General features: G+C 40.2%; 1 protein-coding gene across 1 annotated transcript in view; it reads left to right on the top strand.

The window, feature by feature from the left end:
• ADGRG2 (adhesion G protein-coupled receptor G2) overlaps positions 1–13,352 on the top strand; it is a 72,122-nt gene extending 58,770 nt beyond the window's left edge. The window contains exons 19-26 of the mRNA XM_081949554.1: positions 33–136; positions 1,321–1,445; positions 2,051–2,319; positions 3,920–4,019; positions 5,155–5,438; positions 7,094–7,195; positions 11,593–11,745; positions 12,568–13,352. Of these exons, the coding sequence (XP_081805680.1) occupies positions 33–136; positions 1,321–1,445; positions 2,051–2,319; positions 3,920–4,019; positions 5,155–5,438; positions 7,094–7,195; positions 11,593–11,745; positions 12,568–12,749 (1,319 nt within the window). The 3' untranslated portion in view covers positions 12,750–13,352. The remainder of the gene's footprint in view (positions 1–32; positions 137–1,320; positions 1,446–2,050; positions 2,320–3,919; positions 4,020–5,154; positions 5,439–7,093; positions 7,196–11,592; positions 11,746–12,567) is intronic.
• Positions 13,353–15,526: the final 2,174 nt, after the last annotated feature.

Below are 15,526 nucleotides of genomic sequence, written 5' to 3'. Positions count from 1 at the left end.
TTTGATAATATAAGTATTTTAATATTTGGCAGGTGGCCAAGGCAGTTGGAATTCTGAAGGTTGTGTGGTAAAAGAAAGAACAATGAATGAAACCATCTGCAACTGCAATCACCTGACAAGTTTTGGCATATTACTGGTAATGCTTGTTGTGGCCAGTTGGCTGCCAGCAGAGCTAGCAGCAGAGTCAGATGAGGAGGAGGTTGAGGGAGAGCCTGGGCCAGCTTCAGAGACTTTGGAAGGCTCTGATAAGGAAACAGCATCAGAGACAGAGGCAGAGCTGGAGCCTTCCATCCTCCCCCAGGTGGAGAGACAACTGTTTTCGGTCCTGAGCTGAGTGAGAGGGAAGAACAGATGGGGCCAGTCCCAGATGCACATTTGCCATAGAGCAGTGTTTCTCAAACTTGGCGACTTTAAGTCCTGTGGACTTCAACTCCCAGAATTCCCCAGCCAGCTATGCTGGCTGGGGGATTCTGGGAGTTGAAGTCCACAGGACTTAAAGTCGCCAAGTTTGAGAAACACTGGCATAGAGGAAAAGAGGAGAGCAAAGGAAAGCAGTAAGCTGATTCTTGAGGAGAGGCAGATATAGACAATAGCCAGCTCCTCCCTGGCTAGGAAATAAATAGAAGGGGTTTAGGAGTGACCAGTTGTCACAGACAACCATTTGTTTTCTAGTATACAGCAAGCAATTCAGATTTTTGGGATAAACCCAGGTTTGTTGGGACTAATCACATTTGATTTTTTTGCTTATCCCTGTGAATAAAAGACGGTTAGTGCCCTGTTATAAAAAGGGGTTGCTTTACTTGCGAATAAATATCACTACTTGTGAAGGCTATGTCAGAACCATGCTTATATTATCTAAGCAAAAGCTGCACAGACGCTTAGTGCGTCCCATTACAGTGGCTGCAATATGGGATGGAAAGGGAGAAAAGACGCTACACATCATCTTCACAACTTGTTTTCCTTGTTACCTTCTGGGAGGCTTTGTGGTATTCGAAACAGAACATCTAGATTCAGCCACAGTTTTGTTCCATATAGCATCAACTTTGTGAATTCTCAGTGGGTTGAGAAAAAATTCTATACATTTTTATATATAAAAATGACAATAAAATTATCTTATTCCTATTATTCTTATTTGTCTGTGTGTTTATATAATTTATATCTCACATTTGTAACTCTAAGCAACCAAATAATTAATGGATATACTGTACATGTATACACACAAATATAAATGTAACTGTGTATATTGGCAAACTCTGCTAAAAATTTAAAAATTAGAGTTTTTTTTTAAAGTTAACAAAATTTCTGTTTTTGTTTTTTTAGGATTTATCAAGAAACCCCACCATATCTCCAGTTCAAGTGCTAATTCTAACTTTCATCACGTACATAGGTTGTGGACTTTCAGCTATTTTTCTTTCTGTGACTCTTGTTACCTACATTGCATTTGAGTAAGTACTTGGCTATGCTAAATTATATGGTAGCAATTTGTTGTAGCTTGAATAATGGAAACAGAATAACATGTTTATGGCATTATAAGGGTTAGGGTTATTAGCCTGGGAAAGAATTTGGCCTGGGAAAGAATTTTTATAAATAATAGCTGAAAAGTAAACAATGTTTAGATCACAACCATTTGAGTTTCCAACCACAACCATATTTAAAACGGAGAAATTATATGTCAAATAAGACAAACCGATTTTCTCAGTTCATTTCATAATAAAAATATATCAACATATTCTAGAATTTTTGATTCTAGAGTTAGTGATTCAGATGAGTGGCTTGCACAGATTTTTCTTTCATGTGGGTCTAGTCAACGTTTTCCTCATCCTTGCTTTTTTATTCTTTGGTTTCTATATACATTTCACTAACAAAATATTATATTTTGTTTCTGCCGTTTTCAAGTAATAATTTTGGTGCTTAAGCAATTACAGTTTTATAATTTAGTAACTTGACATTATTAGAAAAACATATTTACACTTTGTCATGCAAGTAAAAAAAATAAGTGTAATGTAAAAAAAAGTGTGAGCTTACATATTTAATTTATTTGGGTTTATAGGAAAATCCGAAGAGACTACCCATCTAAAATTCTTATCCAGCTCTGCATTGCGCTGCTACTTCTAAACCTCATTTTCCTGCTGGATTCCTGGATTGCTCTGTATGAGATCCAGGGTCTGTGCATTTCAGTTGCTGCCTTTCTTCATTATTTTCTTTTGGTTTCTTTCACCTGGATGGGCCTTGAAGCCTTTCACATGTATCTTGCCCTTGTGAAAGTATTCAATACGTATGTGAGGAAATATATTCTAAAGTTCTGCATTATTGGCTGGGGTAAGTATATATGTTTTTTCCCCCTGAATTTATATTTTTAAAGAATACTGTGTACTTTTATTTATTCCAGTGGGCAAGGACTATCAATATGGAGAAGTTATGGGCAGTTAAGTTTCATGAAGACTGGCTTCAGCCTCATGGATTTTCATTGAGTCTGTTTTATGCATCGCTATATTGTATACTGTTGGTTTGAACAGATTCATGAAAACATTTTGTTTTGAGACACACTATTAACCTTTGCAAGTCCCTTTCTCTCCCAGTTTATTTTATCACTCAACACAAGGATATGAAAATACATATATATCATAATAATATTTAACAGCTTATAATACTAACATTGGTATCCGTGATGGTGAACCTACGGCACGCATGCCACAGGTGGCACTTTGTTAGGCTTTGCCCCATCAGCTCACTTCACCCTTCTTTTGAGGCCGTTTTTCTCCCTCCAGAAGCTTCCTTGAAGTCTCCGGAGCGCGAAAAACTGGCCCTACGGACAAACCAGACGTTCAGGAATGGACTTCTGGTTTGTCTGTATGCCCGTTTTTTGCCCTCCGGAGCCTTCAGGGAAGCCTCCTGAAGGTTCCAGAGGTCGAAAAACGGCCCTATGGACAAACCAGAACTCTCCGGAGGGCCTCTGGGGGGCCAGGGGGGGCTGTTTTCACCCTCCCCAGGCTTCTAGAAAGTCTCTGGAGCCTGGGGAAGGTGAAAAAACCATGCAAAAATGGGGGGGGATGGTGCTGGTCGTGCACGCATGTGCACGCAGGGGAATCATTGGCACATGCGCACTGGGTCACACGCATAGCATTATGTGTGGCATGCCCGCGCACAACCCCCCTGCTCTGCTTTTGGCACGGGAGCAAAAAAAGGTTAGCTATTATTGCCTTATATAGTAACTCTTATGGCATTTCTTATGCTTCCTACTTAGAAAAAGCTAAATTTATGTCATTTATTTTAAATCTATTTTTATATTTAAATTTATTTAAATATATTTAAATATATTTATTTTAAAATAAGTGAACATTCGTATTAGCCTCCCATCATGTTTTTGAGTTTTCAAATTTTATCTGCTGCAATTTGTGCTTGTCTGTAACATTTATGAATATTACATCTGTGCAGCTAATCCCCAGGTTACGAGCATTCATTTAGTGCCCGTTTGAAGTTACGAGATAAGCGCCCCCTAGTGTTTACGAGCAAGTCCCAAAATTACAAATGTTGCAGCACCACGGCAGTCATTCACCCTTACAAATAACTGCAGAGGTCTGCAACATTCACCTATTCATGAATGTATAGGTTAATGTTGAAGCTCACAAAAGAAATGCCACAGAAATCTGACCAGCAGAGAGGGCTCTGTGTGCCACCTCTGGCACACGTGCCATAGGTTCGCCATTATGGCCTTACACCATTTCTGACAAATGGCAGTCCAATCTCTGGGTAGATTGAGATAGTGAAATGAAAAGCTCTGAACTTTTGAAATCCAATGGGAAAAAATCTTTTCTGTTTCTTGAAAATCCCACTGCCAACTCTGAAATAGTTTATACTTTTTTATTTGTTCAAATTTATTACAGCCACATTTTTCTCAAGGTATTGTTTGATCTTGCAGGGTTACCAGCTATTGTAGTAACTATTGTACTAGTAGTATCTCCATATAACTATGGGCTCGGATCATATGGAAAATTTCCCAATGGCTCATCTGATGAATTGTAAGTAAAATTTAGGCAATAATCTACATCTAAAAGAAACCTGTTTCTTTTCTTATAAAACACAAATCGTTTAAATTTCTGTACAACACATATTATGAACATTTTTATATGGCAACTTAAAATGTATTGCTTTCAACTGCCAGAATTTCCCATCAAGCTTGCTGCTATATAGACACTCTCCATAGCCATTTTAGAAATATTTCCCAAACTTTCAGACTTGGTCTGGGAACACTGTATTATTTTGTAGCTATAGCTGTTGCAAAAAGAATGAATAGAGACAGCAAGCAATCTTCCTATGAGCAATAATGGAGGGCCAAACTCAACCTCAGAATCCCTTCCTTGATTTTCACTGTATTTATTTTTTGCAGTGAAGACATGAAAAAATAGTACATGCCATTAGCTACAAAACTACTTGGAAGCATGTCATGGGGACATTATGATCAGTGGTGGGTTGCCAATTTTTAAACTACTAGTTTGGGCGCGTGTGCACAACACTTCTGCATATGCGCAGAAGCATCTGGGTGGGTGGGCGGAGCCTCCCTTTGCCACTATTACCGGTTTGCCCGATCCACGCCAAACTGGGAGCAATCCACCTCTGATTATGATACTAGGAAAAGATCAGGGAAGCAGAGACTGATGGAAGATTCCCTCAATGGAAAAATGGCTCCTCCTCAAGGCTACCCTAGCTCCAGTATCACAAATTGCAAAATGAGGGTTTTATTGTACCCCAACTGATCTGACAAAAATGATCAGCTGTCCAACAGCAACTATGGACAAAACTAAAGGTGACAAAGTTCCCTCTGGTATTAGTTATCAACAATAAACAAAAAACACAATATAGTAACAACTCCTCTATCACATATGTGTATAAAAATAAAAAGATAATATTTAAATAATGCTTACCTTAATTATTAAAAAAAGGTTTTACTGTAGATTAATGATTTACAATAATAAATCAAATTGAACATTAATCAGGTAACAGTCTGATTAAGGTAGATATTATACATTTAAATAATGCATATTGTCTACTTATTAATTTCAGTTAATGGATCTGACTGCTGAATCTAAATTTTGGCCACTTGGTTTTCAAAATATGTATATATAATTGATGCATACCTTATTCTTTGTATTTTAGCTGCTGGATTAAGAATGACATTGTATTTTACATCACAGTTGTGGGATACTTCTGTACAATATTCTTGCTGAACATCAGTATGTTCATAGTAGTACTGATTCAACTTTGTAGAATCAAAAAGAAGAAGCAACTTGGTACCCAGAGGAAAACTAGTATACAAGATCTCAGGAGTGTTGCCGGCCTTACATTCTTATTGGGAATTACTTGGGGATTTGCCTTTTTTGCATGGGGTCCTATAAATCTTATTTTTATGTACCTCTTTGCAGTTTTTAATACTTTGCAAGGTATGTGATTTAAGTATCTCACAATAGACTGACATTCTTTAACTGTACAAAAATGAATTATTTTATCCTATTTTACTATTTTGTTTTATCATTCTATAAAATAATTAACCCAATAAATTCTGTATAAGTTTTAAATAGCACTATTATTATATTTAAATAAATCCTTTTGAAAACCCATAAATCACATAAGTGAAGGACTGCTTAGTAGTATTCATGTTGTAACTAAGGCATTGTTAAAAAGCAATAAGCCATGATAGTAAACAAATGCTATTTTGTTATATTACAAACACTGTTCATAAATATGAAAATGGCTATTTCTGAGGAAGAGTTGAAAAATCACCACAAAATCAAAACCCCAACCCTTTGTACATATGTCTGAGGTCAAAACATATACAAAAGGGCTGAGATGTTGATTGTGCAGACCTAGCTGCGACTTTTACTTTTTTTGACACTTCCTCCTTCATCCTGCCCCTCCCCCCCTATGAAATATGTATATTTAGAATCAGCAAATGAATGAAAAAACTCTCAGGTTAAAAATGCAGAAGAAAATCTGAAGCACCTAAGGCAATGTTTCTTAAAAGGGTAGTAGTTCGAAAACATATAAAAATGCAAGTAGAAAAATAGGAACCACCTTTGGTGGGAAAGTAACTGCGTTTTCGGTGTTTAGTCATGCTAGCCACATGATCACAGAGACATCTTTGGACAGTGCTCTTTGGCTTTGAAATGGAGATGAGCACCACCCCCTAGAGTCGGGAATGACTAGCACATATGTGCAAGGGGAACCTTTAGCTTTTTATACTTTTAAAAATGAAAAGGGTTCCAGAGAGAAAAAGCTTTAAGAAACACTGACCTTAAGAAATGTTATAAAAGGAATTGAAAGGTGACTTCCATTTTCTCTAGTAACAGGCAAAATCATATATAGTACAAAGTCCTCAATTAGTGACCAGAACTGCGACTGGAACTCAATTATTAAGTAAAGCAATCACCAAATAAAACCAGTTGTGTTTATGATGCTAGTTCAGCTTTCCTTTGCAAAGCCGCTAGTACAGGGGTTGGCAACCTTAAACACTCAAAGAGCCACAAAGATCCTAACAGGAAGCCCCCCAGTTCAATTCTGAAGCTGACCGGAAGTCCGGTTCCCCCATCATAGAGTCTCCTTCTAGCACGGCATCCTTTTTTCTCTATCGGCCCTAATCGAAAGCCCTATCAATTGTGGAGCCAACCGGCGACAGGGAGCCGCAGCAGTGGGATGAAAGAACTATGTGCGGCTCCAGGTTGCTGACTCCTGCCCTAGTATATGATATAGGTCACAAAGTTACTTTTTCATCACTATTATAACTATGAACAGTCACTAGAAACAGTCACTAAATGAAGACTATGTGCATTCCTTCTGTCCTATTAACTGCAGAGAATATGAATGTTACCTGCATTTTGATTTTTTGGCATGCACACAGAGGCATGTAAATTGGTCCCACAACACTTTTGCAACATTGCATGCATGATAGCAACATTTTCTCTGACAGCTGTGTTATGCAACTTTGCCCTCACATAACAGATTTTTAAAAGGTAAAATAAATTCTGATAAAATGAGGTTGTAATTGTATCTATTTACTTAAAGTGAAATGTCATAACTTCCTTTAAACATTATTTTGCAGGGTTTTTCATTTTTGTTTTTTACTGTATTGCAAAGGAAAATGTTCGCAAACAGTGGAGAAGGTATTTATGTTGTGGCAAATACCGGCTGGCTGAAAATTCAGGTAAATATTAAAAGGCTATTGTTTCAGAGGTAGTATTCAGCTGGTTCGGACCAGTTTGGGCGAACCAGTAGCAGAAATGTTAACTAATCCAGAGAACCGGCAAATATCATTTCTGGCTGGCCCCAGCACTGTCCACCTGGTCGCCACTCGTCTTGCCCAGTCACTCATCTCACCCACAATTGCTAGCCTGCCTTCCGCCGTGACCCTGATCTCCCTGGGTGAGTGAGCCTGCAAGGAGGCCCTGGTCAAGTCGACTCCCTGCTTGCCTCTGAATTCTGGCAGCTGCATGGCTGCGCTGGTCGGGAGGTCACTCACACCATGTGAGCTGTGTGTATGTTAAGGCCGAGAAGGAGGATACAACTTGGCCGAACTTTGGAAGAACGTTTCCCAAGACTTCTTGTGTATTCAGGGGCTATATCTCTCCCAACAATGAGTTTGGTGGCAATCTAATGAAATGTCTTCCAGTTCTTCAAGATCGACTTTAAAAGTGCTCCCATGAAAGAAGCCAAGAACAAAAATAGTGGCGGCGGGGGCAACAGGGGTGTGAGGTGTCCCTGCACAGTCCCCTCCCAGGTGACAGCCAGGGCTCCAACGCCTTCTATTTTCCTCAGAGGCACGGTGTCTGCCTCTCTTCACACTCCTTATGGAGGGACACAACCCTGTCGCCCTACTTTTGCTATCGGCTTATTCCATGGAAGTATTTTTTTAGATTGCCACCAAACTCATCATTTGGAGAGGCGTAGCAAATACAGTCACACACACCTCAGACTCTGGCTCAGGACCTTTTGCGAGGAGACGGTGGGTGGGCATCTCTCTCTCTCTTTCTCTCTCCCTCCCTCTCTCTGCATCATAATGGGCTCCAAGAGGAGGAGGGAGGAAGGGACAACGTCTCCCCTACTGTGAAGCGTGCTAAGTTTAGGTGTGCTGCATGAGGTGCTGCAAGAGCAGTGAGCAGCCATGGAGGCAGCAAGTGGAATATGGGGAGCTGAGCGACTTTCTCTCCACTTGAAACACTACCTGGTCCGGCTGCAGCTGACGACGACGCTCTCACCACCCCCATGGTTACTCCCTGCTCTTGCAGCGCCTCACCAGCACACTTCAACTTAGCACCCTCCACAATGGGGGAAGACGGCGTCCAGTCATCCTGGAGTCCATTACGATGAAGAGAGGGAGTGAGAGATGAGCGATAGAGATGAGAAAGAGAGAGGGAGAAAGGAAGGAAGGAAGGAAGGAAAAGAAAGAGAAATTAGAGAGAAATTAAATAGGGAGAAAGAAAAAGAGATGAGTGGGAGATGAGAGAGAGAAAGAGATGGAGAGAGAGGGAGAAAGATGAGAGAGAGAGAGAGAGAGAGAGAGAGAGAGAGAGAGAGAAAGAAAGAAAGAGGGAGAAAGAAAGAGAGAGATAGGAAGAAAGAAAGGGAGAGAAATGAGAAAGTTAGAAAGACAAAGATGAGAGAGAAAGATGAGAAAGAGAGGGAGAAAGAAAGTTGAGAGAGAGATGAGAAAGAGAGGGAGAAAGATAAGGGAGAGAGAGATGAGAGTGGGAGAAAGAGAAAGAGAGATGAGAGAGAGACAGAGATAGGGAGTGACAGATATATATATATATCTGTTTAAAAGAAAATACCGGGAGCCACAAAACCTGGTAGGCGTGGCTGGGGGGGGGTAATGTGACTGGGTGGGAGTGAGTGATATCGGCCATGCCCACCCAGTCACATGACCATCCCACCACACCCATCCAGTCATAAAACCACCCAGCCACACCCACCCAGTGACATGACCTCCAAGCCATGCCTACCATACACTCACAGAACCAGTAGTAAAAAAATTTGAATCCCATCACTGTAATTCTTTATATTTAGATATGCAGTATACAGGGATAGTGATTTGAAGTTTGGCTTAGAATAGAATAAGAGTTGAAAAAGACCTTGGAGCAGTGGTGGGATACGACAGGTACGTCCCGGTACGAGCGTACCGATGCCTGCTGGGAGCACCAGGTACTGTTCCGGTATGGTGCTCCGGAGGTCCCACCCGCCCGCCCGCTTTCCTTTCTGCTATTTGAGCTGATCAGGGCTTTCGCGCACGCGCAGAGTGTACGGCACCTGCTTTGCCAAGCAGCTAGAGTGTCATGGGCGGTAAGTATGCATGCGCGTGCTGCATGTACTGCGTGCATTCACGTGGTGGCCGGGCCCCGTTGCAGTGTACCGGTTGCAACGGGATCCGGAACCCACCACTGCCTTGGAGGTCTTCTAGTCCAACCCCCTGCTTAGGCAGAAACCCCTAAACCACTTCAGACAAATGTTTATCCAACATCTTCTTTAAAACTTCCAGTGTTGAAGCATTTACAACTTCTGGAGGCAAGTTGTTCCAGTGATTAATTGTTCTGTCAGGAAATTTCTCCTTAGCTCTAAGTTGCTTCTCTCCTTTACCAGTTTCACCCCATTGCTTCTTGTCCTACCCTCAGGTGCTTTAGAGAATAGCTTGACTCCCTCTTCTTTGTGGCAACCCCTGAGATATTGGAACACTGCTATCATGTCTCCCCTGGTCCTTCTTTTCATTAAATTAGACATACCCTGTTCCTACAACTGTTCTTCATATGTTTTAGCCTCCAGTTCCCTAATCATCTTTGTTGCTCTTCTCTACACGATTTCCAGTCTCTCAACATCCTTTTTTACATTGTGGCGACCAAAACTAAATGCAGTATTCCATGTATGGCCTTATCAAATTCCAACTATCGCTTATTTATTATTGAATTTACATGCCACGTTCTTTATCAATTCCCAGAAGCAACGCTAAAGAACGTGGCATGTAAATTTAATAATAAATAAGCGATAGTTGGAATTTGGCAGTTCATAAGAACAGTATGGACCGGCTTGGGAACCATATGATACCCACTTTAGGCTTGGGAACCTAGGATAAGCTGCCCAATTGTCAGCTTGGGAACTAGAAAGATACCTACACCAGGCTTTGGAACCTCGAGGAAGAAGCCGAATTACAGGCTTGGGATCCTGAACCAAGAAGCCCACCTGTGGCTGGTATTGTACAGTTATCAGGTGTGCCCCCTATGGCGATGGGGTTGCTGGGTCAAGTGCCTGAACTCATAGTGACAATGTCACCATGGACCAACGTAATATAATAGTAATGATGTCTATATAAAACAAATAAGACGAAACAATAATAGAATGCATGTGACGCTGCCACACAACGTCCTCCACTTTGTTCTTATTTTTAGGGCTTTAGACATCAGCAATGAAACTCTACTTTTTTAGGTTTGAAAGATGCTCTTTCTAATGGGAATGATTTAACAGTTTCCAGGTCTTTTATTGTAAAAGCGGGCTGCAAATACCTTATTTTTGGTGGTTTTACAAAACCATCAAATTTACTCCCAATTTGTGAACTATTGGAAAGCAGTAGGAGAATGAAATTTTATATTCGAAAACCTTGTGTTGCTATGTTATTACGCACAAAGTTTCACGTTTCTAATACCTTTCCTTCCAGAGATATAAGCCAAACTTTAGCCTTTTTCACACCACAGTCATTTTTGGCCAACTGTGCTCCAAATTATCTAGATGGAGATCGCTCATGAGAATGTTTTTATTATTTTGTTTAATAGAGTACAAGAAGTTGTACAAGATGGCCAAGTTTTATTTCTCTCAATAAAATATTGCCCAAGATATTATATTTCAAAGTTGCTGAAATCTCAAAGTCATACTCTCGAAGGCTGCGGTATGGGGTCAAACAAATGACTACATCTCCGCAAGTATTGCCTCAGCAAACATAACACTTATCCAATGTTCATTGGGGATGTGTGTGCATGTTCACACCAAATTTCATCAAAATTCATGATGGTCGACCTGGGAGCCTCAGACCATTTGACCTGGAATGACCCTGACATATTGTGTTTGGAACTTTATGCATTTTAGATATCACAATCTCAAAAAAAGCTAGCTTCAAAAACTGGGAGGGAAACGGAGCTAATCTTATAATTCCTGAACACAGATGTCAGGGGAAGTAAGCATTGAAAAGTGATGAATTGTGTCATGATACAAAAAAAGCATAAATATTTGAATCAGATGGGGTGGAGTTTGTGCCATGACATTACTACATGCATATTATCATTTTGATGCAGTTTTGGTTTGCTGGGATGCTTGTTCTGGAAAGGGGGAGCAAGGGGGTCAGGACTGATTAAAGATGCCACCCCTTTTCTGTGTAACATAAATTATGCCACACACAAAAGGGGAGAGTTTGTGCCATAATAGGACAACCCTGCTTTTGTCATTCTGACAAAGTAGGATAATCCTACAGACCCGACTAGGAATTTTTAAATTAGATATAACGTTCAATTTATTACTAGGACTTTAATATATAACACATTATGTTCTGTAATTCTTTTACTATAGACTGGAGTAGAACTGCTACTAATGGTTTAAGGATGCAGAATATTAATCAAGCTGTATCCAATTCTTCACATTCTTTACAATCCAACAGTAACTCTACTAATTCCACATCGATGCTAATGAGCAATGATTATTCTGTGCACTCAAATGGTAATGGTATGTATGTTAAAAGTATTCTTTATGAGCAATAACGTTTAATGTAGGCAGTACAAAATAAGAGAGATTGAAGAATGGATCAATTGTTATATGATAGGACCAGATTAAAGTCCTTGTAAAGCCGAACCATTTTTATATTATAGAATGCATTTTTGTAAGTGTATTAAACTTTATGGATATTTTTTTAAAATATAAAACATCTATATTATTATGATATGTTCACCATAATGCATTATGGTATGTTGGCTACTACTATGTGCTGCCAAAATATTTAGCATGGTTAATATAGGACAATATTTTGAGTTTGAAAGCAACAAGACTTCTTGAAGCATGCAGGGGTATAACATCTGCCTACAACCCCTTAATCAAAATACATGTTTCCTAGAAATATGCAGTGGGAAAGAGGGAATTGCTTTAAGGGGTTATAGAAAAGTACTACATGTATGCCTCCATGTCCTCTAGAGTGCCTTTGCCACATTTGACTCTGAAACGTTGTTCAGCCCTGATTAACATTTATTACAGGGAAAAATACGGGCTTTTTTCATAGGCTGTTTAGTTTTAGTAATCAATAGACAAGGGATTTTCCATTGGACAACTGTTCAGAGTCATTGTGAGTCAGGGACAAAAATTTAATAAATATAAATAAATAAAAATCCTGAAAGTGAGATTAGCATCCTAACAAGTACTTAGGGAGTTATGGGAAAGGCCTCTCCAGGAGTTAATTGAGGGTACCTATGACATCACAGGAAAACAGAACTGAGGCCCAGTGATTTATCAATGCTGCATCATAATAAACTTTTTTCTTTTAATTTTATATTTCAGAAAATATATCTCGGGAAAAAAATGGTGTTTCTTTCCACGTAAAGAATAGTGATGTGCAGCTTCCTGAGTTTTTAGTAAAACAACATGTCTTTCATGAAAATGATATGTCTCATAAAAAGTCTTGCATTTCACTGAGAAGGACTTCCCAAAAAAAGACCCTGCAATTTATGGAACCATTATGACTTTTAAAATATTTTCCATTATTTTACCAAGTAATATACAGGTTTATTTTAACTGTTACACATAATGTGAGAAAAAGAAAGTCATTAATGAACAGGAGAAAAACTTTAACTATTGATAGATATTAAAAGTAGCTTTATGGATGCAAAACATGAACTGCTTATTTGCTCCTTCCCAACCCCAAAATTTGAGTTGTAAATTTTTTTTATATACTTGACTGAGTTACAAATAGCTCAAACTATAATGCAATAATGCTATGTTAAAACAGATACAAATAAGCTAAAGTCTGAAAAAGATGCAAATACTGACTTTCTGAATAATGTGCATGGCATTATAACTTCCTTTTATCAGGATGTGGTCACAGACATTATATTTTTATATAGAGAAAACTATCTGTTTTTTGGTTATCCAATAAATTTATATTTATTTCCAATTAACTGTTAATATTATTTTGTATAAAAATAAGTCTGTACTTTTGAAGTTTTACTGTAATTATTGTACAAACATGAATTGCTTTATTATTCTTGCATACAACCATTTGTAGCTGTATCTGCAAATAACTTTAAAATGGTGAAGTTAAATAAACAATCTAACTGTAAATATGAGTTATGCAACAATGGAAACTGTTTGCTTTATTGTTTGTCAGTATTACAACTTCCTTATGAATAGCTTGACGGGGAGGGGGGACGGAGAACTATGGTTTTTAAGAAGATAAATGGAAAATGTACAAAGTATTTCTGTACAGAATAATGAAAACAATCTGGGTTGATGATTGAAACAAATACTTCTGGTAATGCCACAATATATCATGACATGTTCCAAAGGGAGGAAACAGGAGGAGCAATTGGTTTCTTAATGATCACTTGAGAAGGACTGGGATTTATAGTTTCCAAAGAGGTGGTTATGGAAACACATCCATACAGATCCTTCAGCAAACACAATTCACTATTTATGGGCAGCACAGTTGGGTTTTCAACCCATCTGCCAAAGATACTTTTTAACAGGAAAAAGGAAGAGACAAGATAGTTTGAGAAATTGATAGTATTTTCACATGACTTGACTTCTGTTGGTAAATTTCTTCCTGAATTCTTGTTATTTAAAAACTACCTAAAAGATGACTCCTTGCATGCAGCTTTACAATCTACTGTAAAAGATACAAAGATAAAAGATGTAAATATTTGGAAGGGAAATCTATGAAAAATCTGCTCTTTTTTCTTAAACATAAAAATGTGTGATAACAAACTGAACACTGTCCCAGGTGAAATTGTTTTAATTTTTATTTATAAAAAATAATGAAAACAGCATGTCCTTAATTACATATTAAGATTTATTCTGATTTATTAATATATTTCAATAATACTTTAAAGTGTTATTTACTTGTCTATTTAGAAAATTATGCAGTATATTTAAAATCTTTACAGTTAGAAGTATATACCGTGTTTCCCCAAAAATACAACCTGTCCCGAAACTAAAGCCTTGCTACATTTTTCGTGTGGGCAAAAATATAAGTCCACCCCCGAAAATAAACCCCCTGGACAACCTCCCCCCTCCAGCCAGGCAGAGCACCGCTCACTGACCTAGCGTTATCCCAAAAGTGCCAAGTCGCAGGAGCCGGGGGGGGGGAGCGCTCACATTGCTTGCTGCCTTTGAGATACCGCTAGGTTGGGGAGTGGCATTCTGCCTGGCCGGAGGGGAGAGTTGCCGGGCAGCTGCTCCCTTGTGAACTGCCTCCTGAAGAGCTGGGCACAGCCTCAGGGATGAAGCAGCCATGAGGTAACCATGCTCACGAGCAGCCGCCCAGCAAATCCCGTCTCCAGCCGGGCAGAGCGCCATTCACTGACCTAGGAGGCATCCCTAAGGTGCCTAGCCATGTGGCGCTCTGCCTGCCCCCCAGCTCCCGCGGCTTAGCACATTCGGGATACCCCCGAGGTCAGTGCATGGAGCTCTGCCCGGCTGGAGAGGGGAGCTGCGCGAGTGCCTGTTCCGCCCGCAGCCTCACCAAGCCCTTGCGCAGCTCTCCCAGGGCACCGCCGCTGGCTGCTGCTGCCCACTGCCGGCCCGCTCCGAGCAGAACTTCCGAACTCCAAAACTCGAGGCTGAGTCTTCCAGCATCGGCCGCTCTAGGAGTGCTCTCTATGGTGGGCCGGCTGCCGGACAGAGACTTCTGGACAGAGAGTCTTCCAGCAGCCGGCCCACCATAGAGAGCACTCCTAGAGTGGCCGATGCTGGAAGACTCGGCCCCGGGTTTTGGACTTTGGAAGTTATGTCCTGGGAGAGCTGCGCAAGGGCTTGGTGAGGCTGCGGGTGGAATAGGCGCTCGCGCAGCTCCCCTCTCCAGCTGGGCAGAGTTCCATGCACTGACCTAGACGGTATCCCGTATGTGCCAAGCTGCAGGAGCTGGGGGGCAGGCAGAGCGCCACATGACTTGGCACCTTAGTGTGCGGCTGCTTGTGACCATGGTTACCTCATGGCTGCTTCACCCCTGAGGCTGTGCCCAGCTCTTCGGGAGCCAGTTCACACGGGAGCAGCCGCCCGGCAGCCCCAAAACAATAAGCCCTCCCTGATAATAAGCCCAAAGCCATATTCCGTGGGGCAAAAGAAAATAAGCCCGTCATATTTTCGGGGAAACACGGTATATAACACATATACAGTTTGAACCTTTATTCAACATTGCTTTACTAAAAATTGTTTTGGATATCTAGTCTCCCTCACATTAAAAAAAGTTGGAAAACAGCTGGGATCCAATTTAGTATTACCAAACTTAATCTAATAAATACAA

Source organism: Natrix helvetica, assembly GCF_964273705.1.
Source record: "Natrix helvetica genome assembly, chromosome: 3".
NCBI classification, from domain to species: Eukaryota; Metazoa; Chordata; class Lepidosauria; order Squamata; family Natricidae; genus Natrix; species Natrix helvetica.
The sequence above is the reverse complement of the archived record's forward strand: the minus strand, read 5'-3'. Positions and strand labels throughout refer to the sequence as shown.